At 42.6% G+C, this 21,798-nt stretch overlaps 1 protein-coding gene across 3 annotated transcripts in view; it reads left to right on the forward strand.

Annotated features, from left to right (window-relative positions):
* Positions 1–462: 462 nt before the first annotated feature.
* Positions 463–21,798, forward strand: part of LOC143982919 (cytochrome P450 2F3-like) — a 51,507-nt gene continuing 30,171 nt past the window's right edge. For 2 of the 3 annotated variants that reach the window (XM_077482081.1, XM_077482065.1), the window contains exons 1-5: positions 463–626; positions 5,034–5,209; positions 6,222–6,384; positions 15,297–15,446; positions 20,100–20,260. In XM_077482081.1, coding sequence (XP_077338207.1) covers positions 605–626; positions 5,034–5,209; positions 6,222–6,384; positions 15,297–15,446; positions 20,100–20,260 — 672 coding nt within the window. In that variant the 5' untranslated portion in view covers positions 463–604. Of the gene's footprint in view, positions 627–4,681; positions 4,894–5,033; positions 5,210–6,221; positions 6,385–15,296; positions 15,447–20,099; positions 20,261–21,798 lie in introns of those variants that run through there. The other variant, XM_077482073.1, reaches the window with a different exon arrangement.

Raw genomic sequence — 21,798 nt, forward strand, 5'->3', positions numbered from 1 at the left:
TACGGGACATAAAAAATTGCCAAAAATATACAATGTGTGTCCACAACCCCCATGCAGGGGGAGTCCCCTAACCCTGCAAACCCTCCCACCTGTATCCCACCCCTCCACCTACACACTCTCCCAACTAGCCCAAAACTCACTCCAGCACCCCATAGCTAACCCATCCCTTCTATCCCTCTAACTCCCCAGTCCTCCCCTCAACAGATACGGTTTTGTTTTTTGTGTTAAAGTGTTCAATACAACAAATTCATCCATGCTTCAGGTGACAGGTGCTGAAGATGTAAATGTTGGCATCATTGACAGAAAACACTTCTCTTTCTCTTTGTTGAACCAAAAAAAATTCCATCTGTGTCTCTTCTATGTAAGTACAACTGTATGATACTTCAGGTTTTAATTGAGTGTTGGAAAACATCCAAAACAAGTGTAGATCTGATATTCGATCTTCAATAGAACATTATCTCAAAGGGGAGGTGTCCATTGGGTTTCACCGTATGAAGCTTCAGAGAAAGTAATACTTTCATTAGGCACACAGTCCAATAGTGATTGTCCTCAAGGCAAATGCAGCTTAATCCCATCAAGACCCCAGGACAGGTGAAGATCAAAGATGCTGCCTACAATAGTAACAGGTCAGGAGAAATTAATCATTTTATAATCTTAAACTTAGAGGTAAATGGTTACAAATGCCATATTATGGAGCAATCTTACAGTTCTGTGTAAGGCATATCTTTCAGTCAAATTTTAACCTTTACGGTATTGAGATATGTTAAAGAAAGCTTAAGTCTGATTGCTTGTAATAAGTTAAATCATAAATGGTTCTTCATGCTTTTCATGTTTAATTCTATTAGACCTATTTGTCAATATACCTAGGGGCAGTGTTCCACTCGTCTAAGATTAAGAACAAATATTTGAGGATTTAGTATGAAAAGTATGCTAAGAACGAATTTTCCTGCCCATAACAGCCAATCAGTTTCCAGTTATAATTTTTTGATATCCAGAGTTGAGAAAGAATCAATTCACTTGATTGGTATGGGATTTATGAAACCTTCTCATTGGAACCCTTGTCCTATTTTTTTCTCTTCTTTGGGGGAATAGATGAAGGCTGGAGTTGATGATATTTAGGTACCTTCTACAGTATATTAGGAAGGCAATGTTTTAAAGCAAATTGAAAAATGATCTTCCGATTTGTGACTGATATAAAGGAATATATTGTAAATAATTGGCTTTTTCTACACTTTGCACATTACCATTGCATTGTTGCCAAGTGTCCCCCATTAGCAGGACTGTTCACCGATTTTTAAAAATGTTCCATGGCGCCACAAACTGCACCCCCATTTTCTCCTAATGCAAAAAATTGTCCTCCGAGTTTATGAGGGAAGGTTGACAACTACAGTTCCTTGAAAAAATATTCATACCTTTTGAAATTTTTGTACATCATGTTGGGGATTTTGTGTGATAGAACAACACAAAGTGGCACATAATTGTGAAGTGTAAGAAAAATTATAAATGGTTTTCAAAACTTTTTATAAATAAATATCTGAAAAGTATGGTGTGCATTTGTATTCAGCCCCCCTAAGTCAATACTTTGTAGAACCACCTATCGCTGAAATTGCAGCTGCAAGTCTTTTTGGATATGTCTCTACCAGCTTTGCACATCTAGAGTGTGAACGTTTTGCCCATTTTTCTTTGCAAAACAGCTCAAGCGCTGTCAGATTGGATAGAGAAAGTCTGTGAACAGCAGTTTTCAAGTCTTGCCACAGATTCTCAATTGGATTTAGGTCTGGACTTTGACTGGGCTATTCTAACACATGAACATGCTTTGATCTAAACCATTCCATTGTAACTCTGGCTGTATGTTTAGGGTCATTGTCCTGCTGGAAGGTAAACCTTCACCCCAGTCTCAAGTCTTTTGCAGACTCTAAGCCCTTGTACACACGGTCGGACATTCCGACAACCAAATCCGTCGGATTTTGTCCGAAAGTGTTGCATACACACTGTCGGACAAAGTTGTCAGAAAATCCGATCATACTTAACGTGATGACGTTATTTCATTAGGACGGGACTACGTTCAGGCTAGTAGCCAATAGCTTTGGTCTAGGAATTTGATCTGAGCATGTGTGGCACTTTGTCCGATCGGAATTCTCTACACATGATCGGACAAAGTCCGATCGGATCATGTTGTCAGAAAATTTTATAGCCCAGCTGGAAAACTTGGTCCATCGGATGCTCTGACGGAAACAGTCCAATGGAGCCCACACACTGTCGGATTATCCGACAACACGGTCCGATCGGACATTTTCCGTCGGAATGTCCGACCGTGTGTACAAGGGCTTACAAGTTTTCTTCTAAGATTGCCCTGTATTTGGCTCCATCCATCTTCCCATCAACTCTGGCCAGCTTCCCTAACCCTACTGAAGAAAATCATCCCCACAACATGATGCTGTCACCACTATGTTTCACTGTGGGAATGGTATATTCAGGGTGATGTGCTGTGTTAGTTTTCCACAACACATAGCGTTTTGCTTTTAGGCCAAAAAGCTCAATTTTGATCTCATCTGACCAGAGCACCTTCTTCCACATGTTTGCTGTGTCCTCCACATGACTTCTAGCAAACTGCAAATGGCACCAGGGCCATCTTATTAAAATCATGGGCCCCTGGGCATCTGGGCAAAATAATGCACTAGGGCACCTACAAGGGAGATGGTGACCTGTGGCATGCTATGAGCATGGTGGCAAAGAGTGGGTGTGGCTAAATGATACTACATATTGGGCATTGCTTTCGAGTCTGATTAGCAACAAAAAATGCACAATTAAATTATCCCAAATTAAATTCACCCCTATACACACTGTGCCGCCTTCGCTACACACTGCCCCCCCCCCCCAATATACACTGACCCTTTGTATACACTTTTTCCCTGTACACACCAGCCCCACTCCTTTTTGAAACTATCCTCCTCCCTGTACACACTGCCTCCTGCCAAATGCTTCTCCCAGCCTGTCTGTGCCCCTTATTTATGTATGACTTTACACAATACGGGGGGACAGGAGGGCATAGTACAGGGGGGTTGGAGAACACAGTAAAGGGGAGGTCAGGAGAGTACAGTATAGGTGGTATTGTTAATGTAAATACATTTACATTTTCATTTACATTTTCAGTTGTAACATGACAAAATTTGTAAAATGTAAGGGGGTATGAATACTTTTTCAAGGCACTGTTGGTAGTCTGCTACTCTGATGTGCTGCAGATAGGTAAAGTACTCAGATACTCTGAAGGGCTGCAGATAGGTACCCAGATGGGCTGGAGACAGATACTCGGGTACTCTGATGGGTTTGAGACAGGTACCCAGATACTATGATGAGCTGCAGATAGGTACTCCGATGGGTTGGAGAAAGGTACTCTGGTACTCTGATGGGCTGGAGACAGGTATTCGGGTACTCTGATGGGCTGCAGATAGGTACTTGGGTACTCTGATGGACTGCAGATAGATACTCCGATGGGTTGGAGAAAGGTACTCTGGTACTCTGATGGGCTGGAGACAAGTACTCGGGTACTCTGATGGGCTGCAGCTAGATACTTGGGTTCTCTGATGGGCTGGAGACAGGTACTATGGCACTTTGATGGGCTGGAGACAGGTACTCGGGTACTCTGGGCTGCAGGTGGGTACTTCGGGCTGCAAATAGGTACTCGGGTACTCTGGGCTACAGATGGGTACTCTGGGCTGCAGATAGGTATTCAGGTACTTTGGGCTTGAGACAGGTCCTCTTTATTTTAAGGGCAATCTGGGGGGGCTGTGTTTTGCACTGTAATTGGTATCTCATTGTTACCAGATCTTCTCCTCACATTGGAACAGTGTGTGAGGAAGAGGACCCAGTAACGGCTGTGATTGGACATAGCCAATAACATAGTAAAGAGACAATTTCATTGGCTCTTTACCCTGATCAGGGATGGGCTGTGTCCATGGGACATGCTTCATCCCCAAATCGCTGCTCTGCGTGCACGAGTGGCAAGAACTAAGACAATACATGTGATCAGCTGTGATTGGACACACCTGGTCATGTGGTAAAGAGCCATTTTCATTGGCTCTTTACCCTGATCGGTAATGGGTTGTGTCCCGAGGGACACTCCTCATTCCCGATTCCCACACTGCGTATGACGCCCACCCAAAATTCGACCATTTGTACAATCCATCAGACAATTGTTGTTGGATTTTACGTGGACAAATGTTGGATGGCAGGCTTATAAATCTTTGTGGACAATGGTCTGTTGTCAGATTTTCCGATCGTGTGCACACAAGTCCGTCAGACAAAAGTCCAAAGTACAAACACGCATGCTCGGAACCAATGCTCACCAAACACAACATTAGCAGAAGGTGCCCAAAGGGTGCACTAAAGAGTTGAAAAGCCACATAGTACGTCACTGCATCCATGTGTGTTGGCTGACAATTGTGTGCCGTTTGTATGGAAGACATGTCCATGGGCAACGCCCTTCGGACAAAAGTCTGACTCTTTGCCTGCGGAAAATCTGATCGTGTGTATGAGGCTTTAGAAAAGCTGCACTACAGCTTGCTGGTGGTATATGCTTTTCACATCTTGTGCAGGTGTTAGTCCTAGTAACCACCACTAGTAGGTGCTGTAATGAGAGGGGTTGCTCATCAAGGCTGCCAACTCCTGGCAACTTTTATTACTGAAAAAAGCCTCTGTGCTTGATGTTATGATCCAGCTTCCCAACTGCAGCATAGCAGGACAAGTAGGCTGCAGCACCAGCATCAGGCTGGCACCACTTGCCATCACATCATCAAATCACGCTACGCCCACCTTCCTGAACTCATCAGATCTTGGATTCGCTGGTCTTGGAACTGCACAAGCCCAGTGGAGAAGTGAACATTTTGTTTACTGGTAAGTGCTCCCGTCTACAGACAATTATGGGCAAGAGAAAATGCTTTTTCTTTTCTTTTTTTTTCCCATTCAGCTCGGTATAGAAATTAACAGCCAATAGATGCATATACTATATATTCTCTGTTTAATTATTTTCTCAGGATGGGAAAGGATAGAGTTTCGTTCTATGACCGTTGCATTGGTTGTTCTCTGTTTGTCCTTCCTGGTGATTCTCAATAAGAAGAAGGGTAAGCTTCCACCAGGTCCCAGAGCCATTCCTGTACTGGGCAACCTTCATCAACTGGACACCACAGACTTGGTCAAGTCACTGAAGGAGGTATATGTTTTAATATGTTAACGAAGACCAATTGTATAAAATAGAAGCACAATAACAGTTTTAACTGATATTAATGTACATACTATAATTAGAAATATACTTTTTAGGTTTTTAACTTGATGGCCATCTTCAGTACCCAATATCAAATTGGGAGAGGGTGGGGGCTTTCCTTGGCTCTAAGAGTTGAAGCCAGAAAGTCAAGAATAGCAAAGTAACTAGCATTTTAAGATGGAGCTCTGCCTTGGCAGCACCCATGCTTCTTTTAAAGAGTATTACTTAAAGAGGAAGTAAACTCTGATTGGTTTACTTCCTCTTTGATTCCCCTGCAAAAGTAAAGCATAATGGACTACTATGCATCGCATAGTAGTCCATTATGTGTCACTTACCTGACACAGGAGCCAGCGATGTCACCGCTGTCCCCTGTAGTTCCGAGCGTCCATCTTCTTGGTGGGTCTCCGTGGATCTCGCTGCTCCGGCGCTGTGATTCGCCGGAGCAGCGATGACGTCACTCCTGCGCATGCGCATGGGAGCCGACACTCGCGGCATATCGCCGCGATCTGCGGCTTACCCAGTTACCCAGCTTTTGCAATTTACTGCTTTGTTGTAAATAGCCTGAATAGTAGTACATCAAATTACATTAAGGTAGCTGAATGGCTCTGGATTTGTAGAATTAACCAGAAAGCAAGCCAGCAGTGCTTGGCTTACTTATTAGAAAGCCTACAATAAACCACAAGAAAAGCATCATAGAGGTAACTTATGATAAATCTTTATTTATTTATTTATTTTATTGTATGCAAAGATGTTAAATCAAGTATTGAAACAGTTGCAAAAACAATGAAAGTTTTGAGAATCATTTAAATCAAAGTGTACAGAGGACCTCTAACTTAAAATTATATAATGTGTTATTGTATTTCACTTTGTTACTTTTTGCTGTGATTTTTTACTTCTCTTATGTGCATTGATTTTATTCCATATGTTTTAAATCTTGACTAATGTTACCACATAACTACAGCTGAGCAACAAATATGGCCCAGTCTTCACTATCTACCTTGGTCAGAAGCCCCACGTTGTCCTTTATGGCTACCAGGCAGTTAAGGATGCTTTGGTGGAACAAGCTGATCATTTCAGTGGCAGAGGGGATTTCCATGTAGTTCAAAAATTCACCAAAGGAAATGGTAAGAGTTTTCTTTATTTGTTGTGATCACAATTTACAGCAGAATTACTAATGTTAAAAATAAAAGGGAAAATAAATATGTTAATTTATGAGATGCTGGAAAGGAATATACCTGTATGCAAAGCCTGAGATAATGAGGGTGGCTTGTTATTCAGTTCCAGTCCAAGCACCCCTCAACATCAAGACAGGGTCTCCAGGGGCAAAGGAAAAGCACTGCCAAGGTGTAGACATTGCGAGCAGTAACTTAGGAGTGATGGTATCTGACGAGCAGAAATGCGGATGATGATGAACCGTGGGGTTGCCATGGAAGAGACAGACATTTCCAAGAATCAGGCAGTGAGTATTCACTAGGCAAAAGTGTGGTCAGTAGTCTAAGCTGAGGTCAGTAGCAGAGGCAGACAGCGTATATGAGCAGACAAGGATAATCTGGGAGTAAGGTCAGAGAAGAGTCCAGGTCAGTAACAGAATCAAGATATGTATCAGGAACTGAATATGATGAACAAGACTGAAGACCATTCAGCAAAGGGCTAGTGCATTGTTCAGGTTTAAATAGGCAACTTGGCAGCATTGGACATGCACGCAAGTCCGCCCATACACGTGCTTGTATGTGTATGCCTTAACCTGATGGCTGAAACCAAGTTCCTGACAGCTGTTGACTTAATCTGGAATGTTACATTCAGGCACTGGACTCTGTTTGTGGTGCTTCTTAGTCTCTTTCAGTTTCAATGGGTTAACCCACTGGGGAATTTAGTGCGGCACCACTAGCGGCAGTGTCGCATGCATGCTCTACATCAGGGGTGCCCAACTTTTTGAACAGAGAGAGCCACTTATGCGACTTGGTAACCGGTTGAGGGCCACAATAAGCAGAGCAGGTGGATGACAGGTCCGTGTCCACTCTGCATATGCAGAGCAGACACAGCCCACTCTACTCTAGGGGCCCTCTGTTCTGATATGACCAGATGGAAGGGGACAAATCATCTTCTGTTTTTTTAGCGGATTGGATTGGAAGTAGGAGGGTGTATACAGACACAAGTCCGTTTACATATACCGCTCAATAGAGGTGAATGGAGGGTCTGATTGGGTTCGACCTATCGTGTGAAAGGGGCCTAAGGCTTTCACACTAATGCGCTGTGTTTTACCCACACGACGGGTGCAGCGCAGTGCATCTATAGCTTTCCTGTGGGTTGGCTGCACTTTGCCATAGACTTCTATTATATACTGCCAGTGTGGTGCACTTTCTGAAAGAGCTGTGAAAGGGGAAGGTACTTTGTGAGTACCCATCTTTATGAATTTTTTAACTAATACAATTATCATTGGTAATGCACTAGGTGTGTGCACCTTCCATTTTGTTTTTCTTGTGATAACCCCTAGACTGTTTAATGAGCCAGATTGAATAGTCTGTTGCTGTGTACCCTGCACTTTCCTATGGCCACACAGGCTTGGGACAAGAAATTAGTGGGATGCTTCCCCAATTGATCTGCAGTGCCAATTCTGCCACACTCTACCGTCCATTTATTGTGCAGTGTATTGATGTCATACATATGGGTGCATGATGACAAAATGACTTTGTTATACACAGCACTGCCCAAGGGGTGGACAGAGGATGTTAAACATCTGCCTCCATATACAAGACATAGAAGCAGAGAAATTGCTGAGGGATGGGTGAATTGAGCCAGGCACCCACCTTTGGGGATAAATGGGATTTTCTCCAATAAACCACACACCTCAATTTCATAGGGGGGATTAGGGATGCACCACAATCCCCTAAAGCAAAATGTTCTAAGAAAGAGGCAATGAAAGAACACACAGTGATAAATATGTTGTTATATGTTCTATATCAATAGCTTAAGTTTTTTACAAAAGTACAGTTTTAGTCATACATAATAAATGTAAATGTGGATTCATCCAACCAAGAACATTTGGTTGCTCCATGAGAGTGGACCCACCTCATTTCTAACTGCAGTTTTTTCTATCCCAGTCTCCCTCCCTTGGCTCCCTTGGGTCAGAATATACCCATCAAATATTACGCAAAAGGGTTTGTATTGAAGGTGCATAACTGCTTTTCTCCATATATGGGAGTCAATAGGAGCTTACAGTTTTTACTCTAGAAAAAATATGATTTTACATATGTAAGGGTGTTACACATGCCTTACTGATTTCATATTTTGCATCATATCTATACATAATGATAATACAGCACCTGACCTCTCTTGCTCTGTAATGAAAATAATAACCAGCTTGGAAAGTTGAACTTGCCCTGGGCACACAAACAGGAATAGGAGCTTCAGCCTCTAAATGTCTACCACAAAAGCTTATAAGGAGCCATGTGGTTGGCCCAATATAGGTTCTGTTGCTCCAGAAAGCCCGCCATCACCATCCTCTGATCTTATTTGCTGTGATGTTTGAAACCAACCAATGAAGTTGTAATGCTGTTCCCCCAAAATCAGAAGATAAGAAGCATTGGCCCATAGAATACTTACCTGGATAACTGCTGGTGTAGAGTTCTTCAAACTAATATCTATTGCTATGATTCTTCTGTTGGAAATGAGAGAAATTATGATACACCTCAATTTTGTGGCCTTTTAGTGACCCATTACCTCTCAATAAAGGCATTATATTAGGCACTGTGTGCATGTTAATACAAGAAAGGCTATAGAACGCAGAACCATTCATTGAACAGTCTTAGGAGCTTATAATATTAATGATGTCCCCAAACATAACCTGGACGTTCCTCTCTTAGTAAACATAGTCTACATAGCAAATAATAGAAGACATGGAGATGTAGAAATGGATATCACATAATTTATAATCTGCTTATCCAACATTGTACACAGGATTACTTTGTCACAAACAACTTTCACCATAGGAGTTTGAGAGTCTTATATATTTCAATGACTGTACAGGCTTAATTTCCCCACAGCAGTTTGTCTTTTAAACCTTTGCCAAATAAATGGGCCCATTTCCCGTAGCTACGGTGCCTTGAAAAAGTATTCATATCCCTTGCAATTTTCCACAATTTGTCATGTTAAAGCCAAAAATGTAAATGTATTCATCATTGGGATTTTTTGTGATAGACCAACACAAAGTGAAACATAATTGTGAAGTAGAAGGAAAATGATAAATGGTTTTAAATTTTTTTTACAAATAAATATCTGAAAAGTGTGCTGTGCATTTGTATTCAACCCCCCTGAGTCAATACTTTGTAGAACCACCTTTCACTGCAATTACAGCTGCAAGTCTTTTTGGGGATGTCTCTACCAGCTTTGCCCTAGAGAGTGACCCGTTTTCCATTCTTCTTTCCAAAATAGCTTAAGCTCTGTCAGATTGGATGGAGAGCATCTGCAAGCAGCAATTTTCAAGTCTTGCCACAGATTCTCAATTGGATTTAGGTCTGGTCTTTGACTGGGCCATTCTAACACATGAATATGCTTTGATCTAAACCATTCCATTGTAGCTCAGGCTGTATGTTTAGGGTTGTTGTCCTGCTGAAAGGTGAACCTCCGCCCCAGTCTCAAGTCTTTTGCAGACTCTGACAGGTTTTCTTCTAAGATTGCCCTGTATTTGGCTCCATCCATCTTCCCATCAACTCTGACCAGCTTCCCTGTCCCTGCTGAAGAAAAGCATCCCCACAACATGATTCTGCCACCACCATGTTTCACGGTAGGGATGGTGTGTTCAGGGTGATGTGCAGTGTTCGTGTCCACCACACATAGTGTTTTTCTTTTAGGTCAAAAATTACAATTTTGGACTCATCTGACCAGGGCACTTTATTCTACATGTTTTCTGTGTACCCCACATGGCTTCTGGCAAACTACAAACAGGACTTCTTATGGATTTCTTTCAACAATGGCTTTCTTCGTGTTCCTCTTCAATAAAGGCCAGATTTGTGGCATGCACAACTAATAGTTGTCCTGTAGACAGATTCTCCCACCTGAGCTGTGGATCTCTGCAGCTCCTTCAGAGTCACCATGGGTACTTGGCTGCTTCTCTGAATAATGCTCTCCTTGCCCAGCCTGTCGGTTTAGGTGGACGGCCATGTCTTGGTATGTTTGCAGTTGTGCCATACTCTTTCCATTTTCGAATGATGGATTGAACAGTGCAACCCTGATTTTAACTTCTCTACAACTTCTTCATGATGCTGTTTGTTTATTAAGGTTCTCTAACAAAACTCTAAGGGGCTTGACAGAACAGCTGTATTTATTCTGAGATTAAATTACACACAAGCGGACTCTACCAATTAGGGGACTTAACTCCCACTAGATTTTAGTTAGGGATATCACAGTAAAGAGGGCTGAATACAAATGCACGCCACACTTTTAAGATATTTATTTGAAATTACAATTTGAAAACTATTTATCATTTTCCTTCCACTTCACAATTATGTGCCACTTTGTGTTGATCTATCACATGAAATCCCAATAAAATATAAGTTTTTGGATGTAACATGATAAAATGTGGAAAATGTTAAAGGGTGTGAATACTTTTTCAAAGCACTTTAGATCTCATAAACATTGCTTATTCTGTAGTATTAATAATCCAACAAGACAATCATTTGGCTTTGTAATGGTTACTGTCTTTGTTTAGAGCTTGGAATTCTGAAAGAGAAGAGTAGAAATAAAATGTAGATAAGTTGATTTAATGTAAATTTCTACATGGGCAAAGGCAATCCAATTGAAGTGGTATACTGAGAGATAACTGTCATAGTATGCAAATTCGTACTGGAGACAGTGGCCAATGTATTCACCATTCTAGATATCTATGTGGTTTTTCCTGAGAGAAAACAGCTAAATTATATTGTAAAGGTATAAAGCTTCTAAATGTTTATATTTTCCCATCTACATTCTTTCCCTTTCATACTGTATCATGTTCCAAAAACTCTAAGCCCTTGTACACACGGTCGGACATTCCGACAACAAAATCCGCCTGATTTTGTCTGACGGATTTTGTCAGAAACTGGTGTTGCATACACACGATTGGACAAAGTTGTCGGAAAATCCGATCGTTCAGAACGTGGTGACGTTATTTCGTTACGACGAGACTACGTTCAGGCTAGTAGCCAATAGCTTTGGTCTAGGAATTTGATCTAAGCATGCGTGGCACTTTGTCCGATCTGAATTCTCTACACACAATCGGACAAAGTCCAATCGGATCATGTTGTCGGAAAGTTTTATAGCTCAGCTCTAAAACTTTGTCCGTTGGATATTCCGATGGAAACAGGCCGATGGAGCCCACACACAGTCGGTGTCATGGTTATGCAGTGATCTTCCTGTGTTTGCTTACCTCCCCTCATGTGTTCAGACTAGAGGCCAGCCACTTCCACCTGGTGGTTTTTATAACCTCTCCTCTAAGCATGGCTCCACCCCAGGCCCTATCAGGGAGCCCTATATTAACCTGTGCACTGCAGGCCATCAGTGCTGATCAACCATTGTGTATACCTTTGTGTGTTAGCTTCCTGTTTCCTGCCGTGTGCTCTTCTACTGGTTTCCGTTACCGACTTTGGCGTGTTTTTGACTATCCCTGTTTGACTGTGATCCTGACCTTTTGGCGTGTCCCTGACTATTCTTGTCTGCTTGTGGCCCCGACCTTGGCTTTGTCCCTCACCATCCCTATCCTCCTGTTGCCTACTGTGGGTGTGAGCTGGGGGACCCTGGGGGTCATGACCTGGAGGCAGTTGCAGCCAAGTCCATCCTCACCACTAGAGGCACTGGTGAACACCTGCTGGCTCTTAGACTCCGCGCCCCAGGGAATCTTACTCTCTAACCCCAGTGGGATCTGTCCCCCGTCTGCAGCAGTCAGCCGTAGGGTCCACAACCTTGCGGTGCACTCCTGATCCCTACAGTGTGCATCTGTCACCTCGCCTCAAGGTGACCTGACAGTCGGATTATCTGACAACACGGTCTGATCAGACATTTTCCGTCGGAATGTCCGACCGTGTGTACAAGGGCTAAGAATAAATGCACTTTCAATATCTTTATAATTTTTATTTCCCTTTACCCATTAGCATTTTTGTAATATATCTAAAATGAGGATCCACGTGATCTTTACTTTACAGCCTGAAAGACATAACCCTGCAAATCTTTAAAACATTCCCATTCTTGCAACCTGTTCCTATCCTGAACTCCATTCACCTCAATGAGAAAGCCCACCAACAGCTTTAAACGTATAGATTGCATATATTTTTTTCTAACCTGCTTGAAAAACAAATGGAGGTGCGGGTCACCATAAACATGAAAATATTATCTGAAAAAGCTTGATCTAGTGGTTGTTGTCTTGTGTCTAAAGCTGGCCATACACACTTAGATTTCTCTCACCCAACCATGCTTAACAGTCTGGATGCACGACCTCCCGCTCCAGTTATTGTATTCTGACAGCTGGCACCCGAGCAATGTCTGCAGCTACCTGGCTACGATGTTTGGTTGACCATTTGCCACCTTGCTCCTTCAATTTTTTAATCAAAGTTTGCAGAGCTAGGCAGTATCTACAGGGCCACCCACAGTTAGAATTTCAGACAATTGTCATAAATTAATGCTACCTTAAATTATAAGTATATTTTCCATCAAAGTATATTTACCCCTCTTCCATACACCTAAATTAATACACCCAGAAGGATAGAAAAGGAAAAGAAAATACAATCACAAAATGGGAAAAAAAAGTGAATGTGATTTCAATGTGACTACTTTACTAAAGGAATAGAGCATGTTCACTTGATTTTTTTTACTTACCTTGGTGAATGTGGTTCACTAAAAAATACCTGATTCCAGTGGCGTCACTAAGGGGTTGCTTTTGGGGCTATAGCCCCGAGTCTCTGCAGGGGTCCCCAAGGGGAGGGGAAGCTCTCTGGGGACCCTGATGTAAGTGGGGGGCTCTCTGGGGACCTTGATGCAAGGGGGAGGCTCTCTGGGGACCTTGATTTTAAGGAGAGGCTCTATGGGGAACCTGATTTATGGGGGGGGGCTCTCTGGGGACCCTAGTTTAACGAGGGCTCTCTGGGAATCCTGATGTAAGTGGGGGGGCTCTCTGGGGACCCAGATGTAAGAAGGAGGCTGTCGGGGGACCCTGACGTAAGGGGGGCTCTCTGGGGATATATATACACACACATATGTATATTACTGTATATACATGTGTATGCCCGCCCAAGCATATGACTTCCTTTAGTACGCTGCTATGGGCTCTAGCCCCAGATCTTTTGTAGACCTACCAATGCCCCTGCTCAATTCCATGCAAGAAATATGAAGAAATAGGATTTTTCCTCATATATGATTGGATGAATGAAGTCAGAACCGCTTTCCCTTATTCACTAAGATGAATTAAAATTCCCTGTGCAAATGCTTTACTCCTTTAGTACATCTACTATAATGTGTGAGGCATAGCTTTATGCATTGTGCTACTTTTTCTGTTTAACACACATTGTATGTATGTAGCACTCTCCTAGTTAGGCTGCTAGGTAAATTTTGTTTTTGGCTCACTCTGTAATCAGAGGAACAGTGATTGTTTGCTCTGGTCTATTCATGGTTTCAGAGGCTGGGAGTTTGATTGCTTCCCCCTGCCTCTAGTAAAAAATTTCCAGAGCTTAAGGAGTGAGAATTCAGATAACCTGCCTGAATATTTATCAGGACCTGGACAATCTCTGGGGAGGTGTCCAGATGGTGGCTGGGCTGCTGTTAAATAGTCTGGAGACCTGGGGAAATCTGAGTCACCCCCCCCTAATGGACAGAGCCCATGGACTTGTTTTCAACCCCTTGGGATCAGTCAGTAGAGCCTAATTTCTGTGCTGCAGTTTAACCATGGTCCTCAGCTGTGGATGCTTGAACTGTTCCAGCCTGCCTATTTGTGTTGAAAACTGTCTTGTACAGTTCATTGAGGGAATCATGAATGCAAACATGTACTGTGACATACTGAAGCAGAGCATGATACCCCCCTTTGGAGAATGGGCCGCGGGGCAGTATTCCAACATGATAACGACTCCAAACACTCCCCCAAGATGACCACTTCCTTGCTTAAGAAGCTGAGGATACAGGCGATGGACTGGCCAACCATGTCTCCAGACCTAAACCCTATTGAGCATCTGTGGGGCATCCTTAAACGGAAGGTAGAGGAGCGCAAGGTCTTTAACATCCACCAGCTCTGTGATGTTATCATGGAGGAGTGGAGGAGGACAACTTGTGGCAACCTGTGAAGCTCTGGTGAACTCCATGCCCAAGAGGGTTAAGGCAGTGCTGGAAAATAATGGTGACCACACAAAATATTGACACTTTGGGCCCAATTTGGACATTTTTCACTTAGAGGTGTACTCAATTTGGTTGTCAGCGGTTTAGACATTAATGGCCGTGTGCTGAGTTATTTTGAGGGGGGCAGCAAATTTACACTGTTATACAAGCTGTACACTCACTACTTTACATTGTAGCAAAGTGTAATTTCTTTAGTGTTGTTATATGAAGAGATATAATAAAATATTTACAAAGATGTGAGGGGTGTACTCACTTTTGTGAGATACTGTAGGTGTATGATGAAACATGGCTAGAAAGATGGACTAAGGCTTGGTTCACACAGGGGCGACTTGTCCAGGCGACTTCGCCGCCTGACAAGTCACGCCCCGTTCTGTACTACGGAACCGTTCTAATAGGAGCGACTTAAGTCGCTCCGACTTAGAAAAAAGGTTCCTGTACTACTTTTGCGGCGACTTCGGGCGACTTGCATTGACTTCTATACAGAAGTCGTTTTGCAAGTCGCCGCTGAGGTCGCGGCAGGTCGCGGCGCTGCAAGTCGTGCCGCCTACTGTGTGAACCGAGCCTTAGCTTACGAAATCTCTATTTACTTCCTCAGTGCTTAGTTTTGGTCTATTAGTACTTGCTCTGGCTGATACTAGTAGTAGTATGTGATTAGTGGTCTTTCTGCTGTTATTTCTGAAACCAGGTATTGCATTTTCAAATGGAGAGAAGTGGAAAATTCTCAGGCGTTTTGCCCTGACTACACTTAGGAATTTTGGTATGGGAAAGAGAAGCATAGAAGAACGTATTCAAGAAGAAGCTCACTTTCTATTGGAGGAATTTCGAAACACAAAGCGTGAGTATTGGGAGATATGGATTTCTTTTGTAGTTTCGGTGTAGGACCTTATGATAGTTAGAGAGACCTTGCATGCCATGAAATGTCCGCTTCTTAAATGTACACCCCTCCCTCTTGCTGAAATGCTGAGTAGTTGAAAAAGTTAAATATACGGTAAGGCTGCATTTACATTTGTGATGAGCATCTCTAGTCGCTTTGCAGACTTTTTTTCTAGCCTCTGTTTGTTTTTTGCATGTTTTATTTGAGCATCTGTGACCTGAGTGTTTTTTATTACTTTTAGCTAATGGAAAGTCAGTTATTAGGGGACAAAACTTGCAATGTGTGTTTTCACACTTTTTTTTGCTTGTAATGCCGCGTACACACAACCGGACTTTTCGAGGGACTAGGTCCGACGGTCTTTCTGACTGACTTTCGGCAGAGTTCCGACGGACTTTCCGAATGAACGGACTTGGCCACACACAATCACACCAAAGTCCGATGGATTCGAACGTGATGATGTACGACCGGACTAGAATAAAGAAGTTCATAGCCAGTAGCCAATAGCTGCCCTAGCATTGGTTTTTGTCCGTCGGACTAGCATACAGACGAATGGATTTCTCGGTCCGGCGGAGTTCCGGTGGAAAAATTTAAAACATGTTCTATTTCTAAAGTCCGCCAGATTTTTGGCAAGCAAAGGTCCGATGGAGCCCACACGCGATCTAATTGTCCGACGGACTCGTTCCGTCGGACCTTTGCTGTCAAAATCATTCTCAATCTAATTTGGTATAGTGTCTATGGTTTTTGTTCAGTGCATTCATTACAAAATCAAATGTTAAAAGCAAACAAAATTTGGAAGTACTTTCGAACAACATCCATCAAGTCATCAAATGTACTAAAGATTTTTGTACAAATGTTCATATGAAGGTTCATTCAAATATCTACTAGTGTATGGACAGCTTAACCCTAATGCCCCGTACACACGGTCGGACATTCCGACAACAAAACCGTGAATTTTTGTTTGAAGGATGTTGGCTCCAACTTGTCTTGCATACACACAGTCACACAAATATTGGCCATCTATTGCGAACATAGTGACGTACAAGATGTACGTGATATCTCCATTACGAACGTTAGTTATATCTCTGGCTTGTACTTGATTCCGAGGATGCGTGGACTTTTGTTCGACAGACTTGTGTACACTAGACATGTGCAGAGTAAAATATTTCGTTTCGGAATTTCGTTTTCGTCTGAAAACTTAATTTATTTAGTTACTCCCGAAATTCGTTTTTATTTATTTCGTTTTTCGTTCAAAAATTGCATTCGTCCGAAAATCCACATGAATTACGGTCGAATCTGTCTTGGAAGGCTTATGGTGTCTGTCGAATGTATAAAGAAGATTCGACGGAGCTAACTATATAGCATACTTTAGAACCCTATTAAAGTCTATGGGACTCCAACGTTCAAAATCTAAAGTGCTAATTTTAAAGGCTAATTTGCAAGTTACTGTCCTAAAAAGTGTTTGGGGACCTGGGTCCTGCCCCAGGGGACATGTATCAATGCAAAAAAAAGTTTTAAAAACGGCCGTTTTTTCGGGAGCAGTGATTTTAATAATGATTAAAGTGAAACAATAAAAGTGTAATATTCCTTTAAATTTCGTAGGGGGGGGTTGTCTATAGTATGCCTGTGAAGGGGCGCATGTTTCCCGTGCTTAGAATTGTCCCTGCACAAAGTGTCATTTATGCAGGAAAAAAAGTCCTTTAAAATCACTCGCAGCTATAATGAATTGTCGGCTCCCGTAATACAGAGAACACTCATTGAAAGTCATTGATAAAAAAAAAAATAAATAAATAAATTTAAAAAAAAGCGTGGGGGTCCCCCAAATTCAATTACCAGGCCCTTCAGGTCTGGTATGGATATTAAGGAGAACCCTGCCTCAAATTTAAGAAAAAATTTGACGTGGGGTTCCCCCTAAATATCCATAACCAGACCCTTCAGGTCTGGTATGGATATTAAGGGGAACCCCGCGTCAAATTAAAAAAAAAATTGACGTGGGGTTCCCCCTAAAAATCCATACCAGACCCTTTATCCGAGCACGCAACCTGGCAGGCCGCAGGAAAAGAGGGGGGGACGAGAAAGCGGCCCCCCCTCCCTCCTGAACCGTACCAGGCCACATGCCCTCAACATTGGGAGGATGCTTTGGGGGTCCGTGACCCCTCAAAGCACCTTGTCCCCATGTTGATGAGGACAAGGGCCTCATCCCCACAACCCTGGCCGGTGGTTGTGGAGGTCTGCGGGCGGGGGGCTTATCAGAATCTGGAAGCCCCCTTTAACAAGGGGACCCCCAGATCCCGGCCCCCCCCCTGTTTGAAATGGTAAGGGGGTACAAAAGTACCCCTACCATTTCACAAAGAAAGTGTAAAAAATGTTTAAATAAAACAAACACACTTTTTAAAAATTCCTTTATTAAAAATAAAAAAAAGATTCCAGCGGCGGTAATCCACTCTTGCTATCCAGCGACGGACGGTCAGCTCTCCATCGATGTCTAATGTCATCCAGCGCAGCGCAGCATCCTTCTTCTGTCTCCTCCACGGAGACACTGGAGGCATTCCGGCGCTGACGTTTCTTATATACGGAGGGCGGGGCCACCCGTCACCTGACCCCGCCCCCCTCTGACGCAAGGGGAAACCCGGGGTTCCCCGTGACGTATGGGTGACCCCGCCCCCCTCTGATGTAACGGAAACCTGCCTGTGTTACATCAGAGGGGTGCGGGTCACCCCTACGTCACAGGGAACCCCGGGTTTCCCCTTGCGTCAGAGGGGGGCGGGGTCAGGTGACGGGTGGCCCCGCCCACCCTATATAAGAAACGTCAAGCCGCCGGAATGTCTGTAGTGTCTCCTCCACGGAGACAGAAGAAGGATGCTGCGCTGCGCTGGATGACATTAGACATCGATGGAGAGCTGACCGTCCGTCGCTGGATAGCAAGAGTGGATTACCGCCGCTGGAATCTTTTTTTTATTTTTAATAAAGGAATTTTTCAAAAGTGTGTTTGTTTTATTTAACCATTTTTTACACTTTCTTTGTGAAATGGTAGGGGTACTTTTGTACCCCCTTACCATTTCAAACAGGGGGGGGCCGGGATCTGGGGGTCCCCTTGTTAAAGGGGGCTTCCAGATTCTGATAAGCCCCCCGCCCGCAGACCTCCACAACCACCGGCCAGGGTTGTGGGGATGAGGCCCTTGTCCTCATCAACATGGGGACAAGGTGCTTTGAGGGGTCACGGACCCCCAAAGCATCCTCCCAATGTTGAGGGCATGTGGCCTGGTACGGTTCAGGAGGGAGGGGGGGCCGCTCTCTCGTCCCCCCCTCTTTTCCTGCGGCCTGCCAGGTTGCGTGCTCGGATAAAGGGTCTGGTATGGATTTTTAGGGGGAACCCCATGTCAAATTTTTTTTAAATTTGATGCGGGGTTCCCCTTAATATCCATACCAGACCTGAAGGGTCTGGTTATGGATATTTAGGGGGAACCCCACGTCAAATTTTTTCTTAAATTTGAGGCAGGGTTCCCCTTAATATCCATACCAGACCTGAAGGGCCTGGAAATTGAATTTGGGGGACCCCCACGCTTTTTTTTTTATTTATTTATTTATTTTTTTATCAATGACTTTCAATGAGTGTTCTCTGTATTACGGGAGCCGACAATTCATTATAGCTGCGAGTGATTTTAAAGGACTTTTTTTCCTGCATAAATGACACTTTGTGCAGGGACAATTCTAAGCACGGGAAACATGCGCCCCTTCACAGGCATACTATAGACAACCCCCCCCTACGAAATTTAAAGGAATATTACACTTTTATTGTTTCACTTTAATCATTATTAAAATCACTGCTCCCGAAAAAACGGCCGTTTTTAAAACTTTTTTTTGCATTGATACATGTCCCCTGGGGCAGGACCCGGGTCCCCAAACACTTTTTAGGACAGTAACTTGCAGAATCTTTTCTCTCTGTCAAATCTTTTTTCTCTGTCGAATATTTTCTCTATATAATCTTGGACTAATAGAGGTAAGGTTAGGCACATTCGAACACAGGTTCTATAGACAGATTGTTATCGTCAGAGTCATGTCGAATCTCCTATTCTATATCGAACTGTTGTAACAATGAAAACGAAAATAAAGCATTTATTTATGTCGGATCTTTCGTTTTTCGGATTTTGTGCTTTCGTTATCGTTTGTCAAAACGAAAACGAAAATAGCTGAAATTCGGACGAAAATGCATTCGGACGAAAACGAATGCACATGTCTAGTGTACACGCGATCGGAAAGTCTGACAACAAGCATTTGTTGGTGGAGAATTTGTGACATTTGTTGGCGGAAAGTCTGATAACAAATGTTCTATGGAGCATACACACGGTCGGAGTTTCCGCCAACAAGCTCACATCCAACATTTGTTGTTGGAAAATCCGATTGTGTGTACAGGCCATAACCCTTAAAATTAACGTTCTCCCAACACTAACCATACCTAGCCCAATCTAACATGGGGCTAGACCCTGCAGTAGCATGCTAACTTTCTGAGTGCCCTTGTTTCCTTGACTAATCCAAAAGCATACTGACAGCTTTGTTGTTGCCTGGGAGTAATTTGACAGCCTTATGTACTGTATAAACTTTTATTTATCTTTAAAGAGAATCCATTTGATCCAACCTTCTTCCTAAGTCGAGCTGTCTCCAATGTCATCTGCTCCATTGTATTTGGTAATCGGTTTGAATATGATGATAAGAAATTCCTGACGCTGCTTGAACTCATCAATGACAACTTTCAAATCATAAGCTCTCCCTGGGGAACGGTAAGTCAAAGTGTCTTTTTTATATGTTAACCCAACTAAATAATGTGAAAGTGATTTTTTTCCCCTATGCCAGTCATATACAGTGTCTTGAAAAAGTATTCATACCCCCCGCAATTTTCCACATTTTGTCAAGTTACAACCACAAACATAAATGTATTTTTTGGGGATTTTATGTGATAGACCAACACAAAGTGGCACATAATTGTGCAATCTTAGAATAAAACCTGTTAAGAGTCTGCAAAAGACTTGAGACTGGGATGGAGGGTCACCTTCCAGCAGGACAATGACCCTAAACATACAACCAGAGCTACAATGGAATGATTTAGATTTAGAGAAAAGCATATTCATGTGTTACAATGCCCCAGTCAAAGTTCAGACCTAATCCAAGTGAGAATCTGTGGCAAGACTTGAAAATTACTGTTCACAGACACTCTCCATCCAATCTGACAGAGCTTGAGCTATCTTGCAAAGAAGAATGGGCAAAAATGTCACTCTCTAGATGTGCAAAGCTGGTAGAGGCATCCCCAAAAAGACTGGCAGCTGTAATTGCAGCAGGAGGTTCTACAGAGTATTGACTCAGAGGGGCTGAATACAAATGCACGCTATACTTTTCAGATATTTATTTGTAAAAAGATTTATCATTTTCCTTCCACTTCACAATTATGTGCCACTTTGTGTTGGGATATCACATAAAATCTCAACAAAATACATTTATGTTTTTGATTGTAAGATGGCAAAATGTGGAAAATTTCAAGGGGTATGAATACTTTTTCAAGGCATTGTACCGTTAAAGGGAACATTCAGTGATGCAAGGGGAATTTATCAAAAGCTGAGCACCCATAATCTAGAGTAGTGGTGTATGGCTTCCAGTCAGCTTCTATCTTTTTATCAAAGTATAAGGGCTCTTTCACAATGGCAATGGGTCAGATTTTTCAGAGGGTGGCATTGCAGTGGCTGACAGGTGATTTTGAATTAAAATAATACTGTGTGGCAAACTCCCATTGATCTCAATGGGTCGAGTGTGACAGGAGGTGCTACCTGTCAAACTCTGCAGGTCAAGTTAGAATTGCTGCAGCATGTACACAGCTCTCTTAAAAAAATTGGATTTTTACTCAACTCCACTGTCCTTATAAAGAAGAGAGGGTGTCTAAATTAGTACTGCCAGATATTAAACCCCAAAATATTATTGTATTTGATAAGTATTTAAAAGAAACCAAATATAATATAATATATAATATTATATAATATAAAATATAATATATAATATAATACAAAAAGTATAATAGCCTCCTATATTTCATCATTATGGGTTAGAGCACCTTTGGATCATGAAAATAAAACATTGTATATGGGTTAAAACTGGTCTACAGTGCTTTATTAATAACCTTTATTTCCTCCAGTTTGGCTCCATATGGCACCTTCTCCAACTCTTCCCCACTCCGGAGCCAGATACATGCAAAGGAATTACAAGGAAAGAGACCGGAATAGTGTAGTATGTTTTATTTTTAAAAAGTCCCCACACATTAAAATGCACTTAC

This window comes from Lithobates pipiens, unplaced genomic scaffold, assembly GCF_037356315.1.
Source record: "Lithobates pipiens isolate NorthernLeopardFrog02 unplaced genomic scaffold, aLitPip1_a1.2 Scaffold_1, whole genome shotgun sequence".
NCBI classification, from domain to species: domain Eukaryota; kingdom Metazoa; phylum Chordata; class Amphibia; order Anura; family Ranidae; genus Lithobates; species Lithobates pipiens.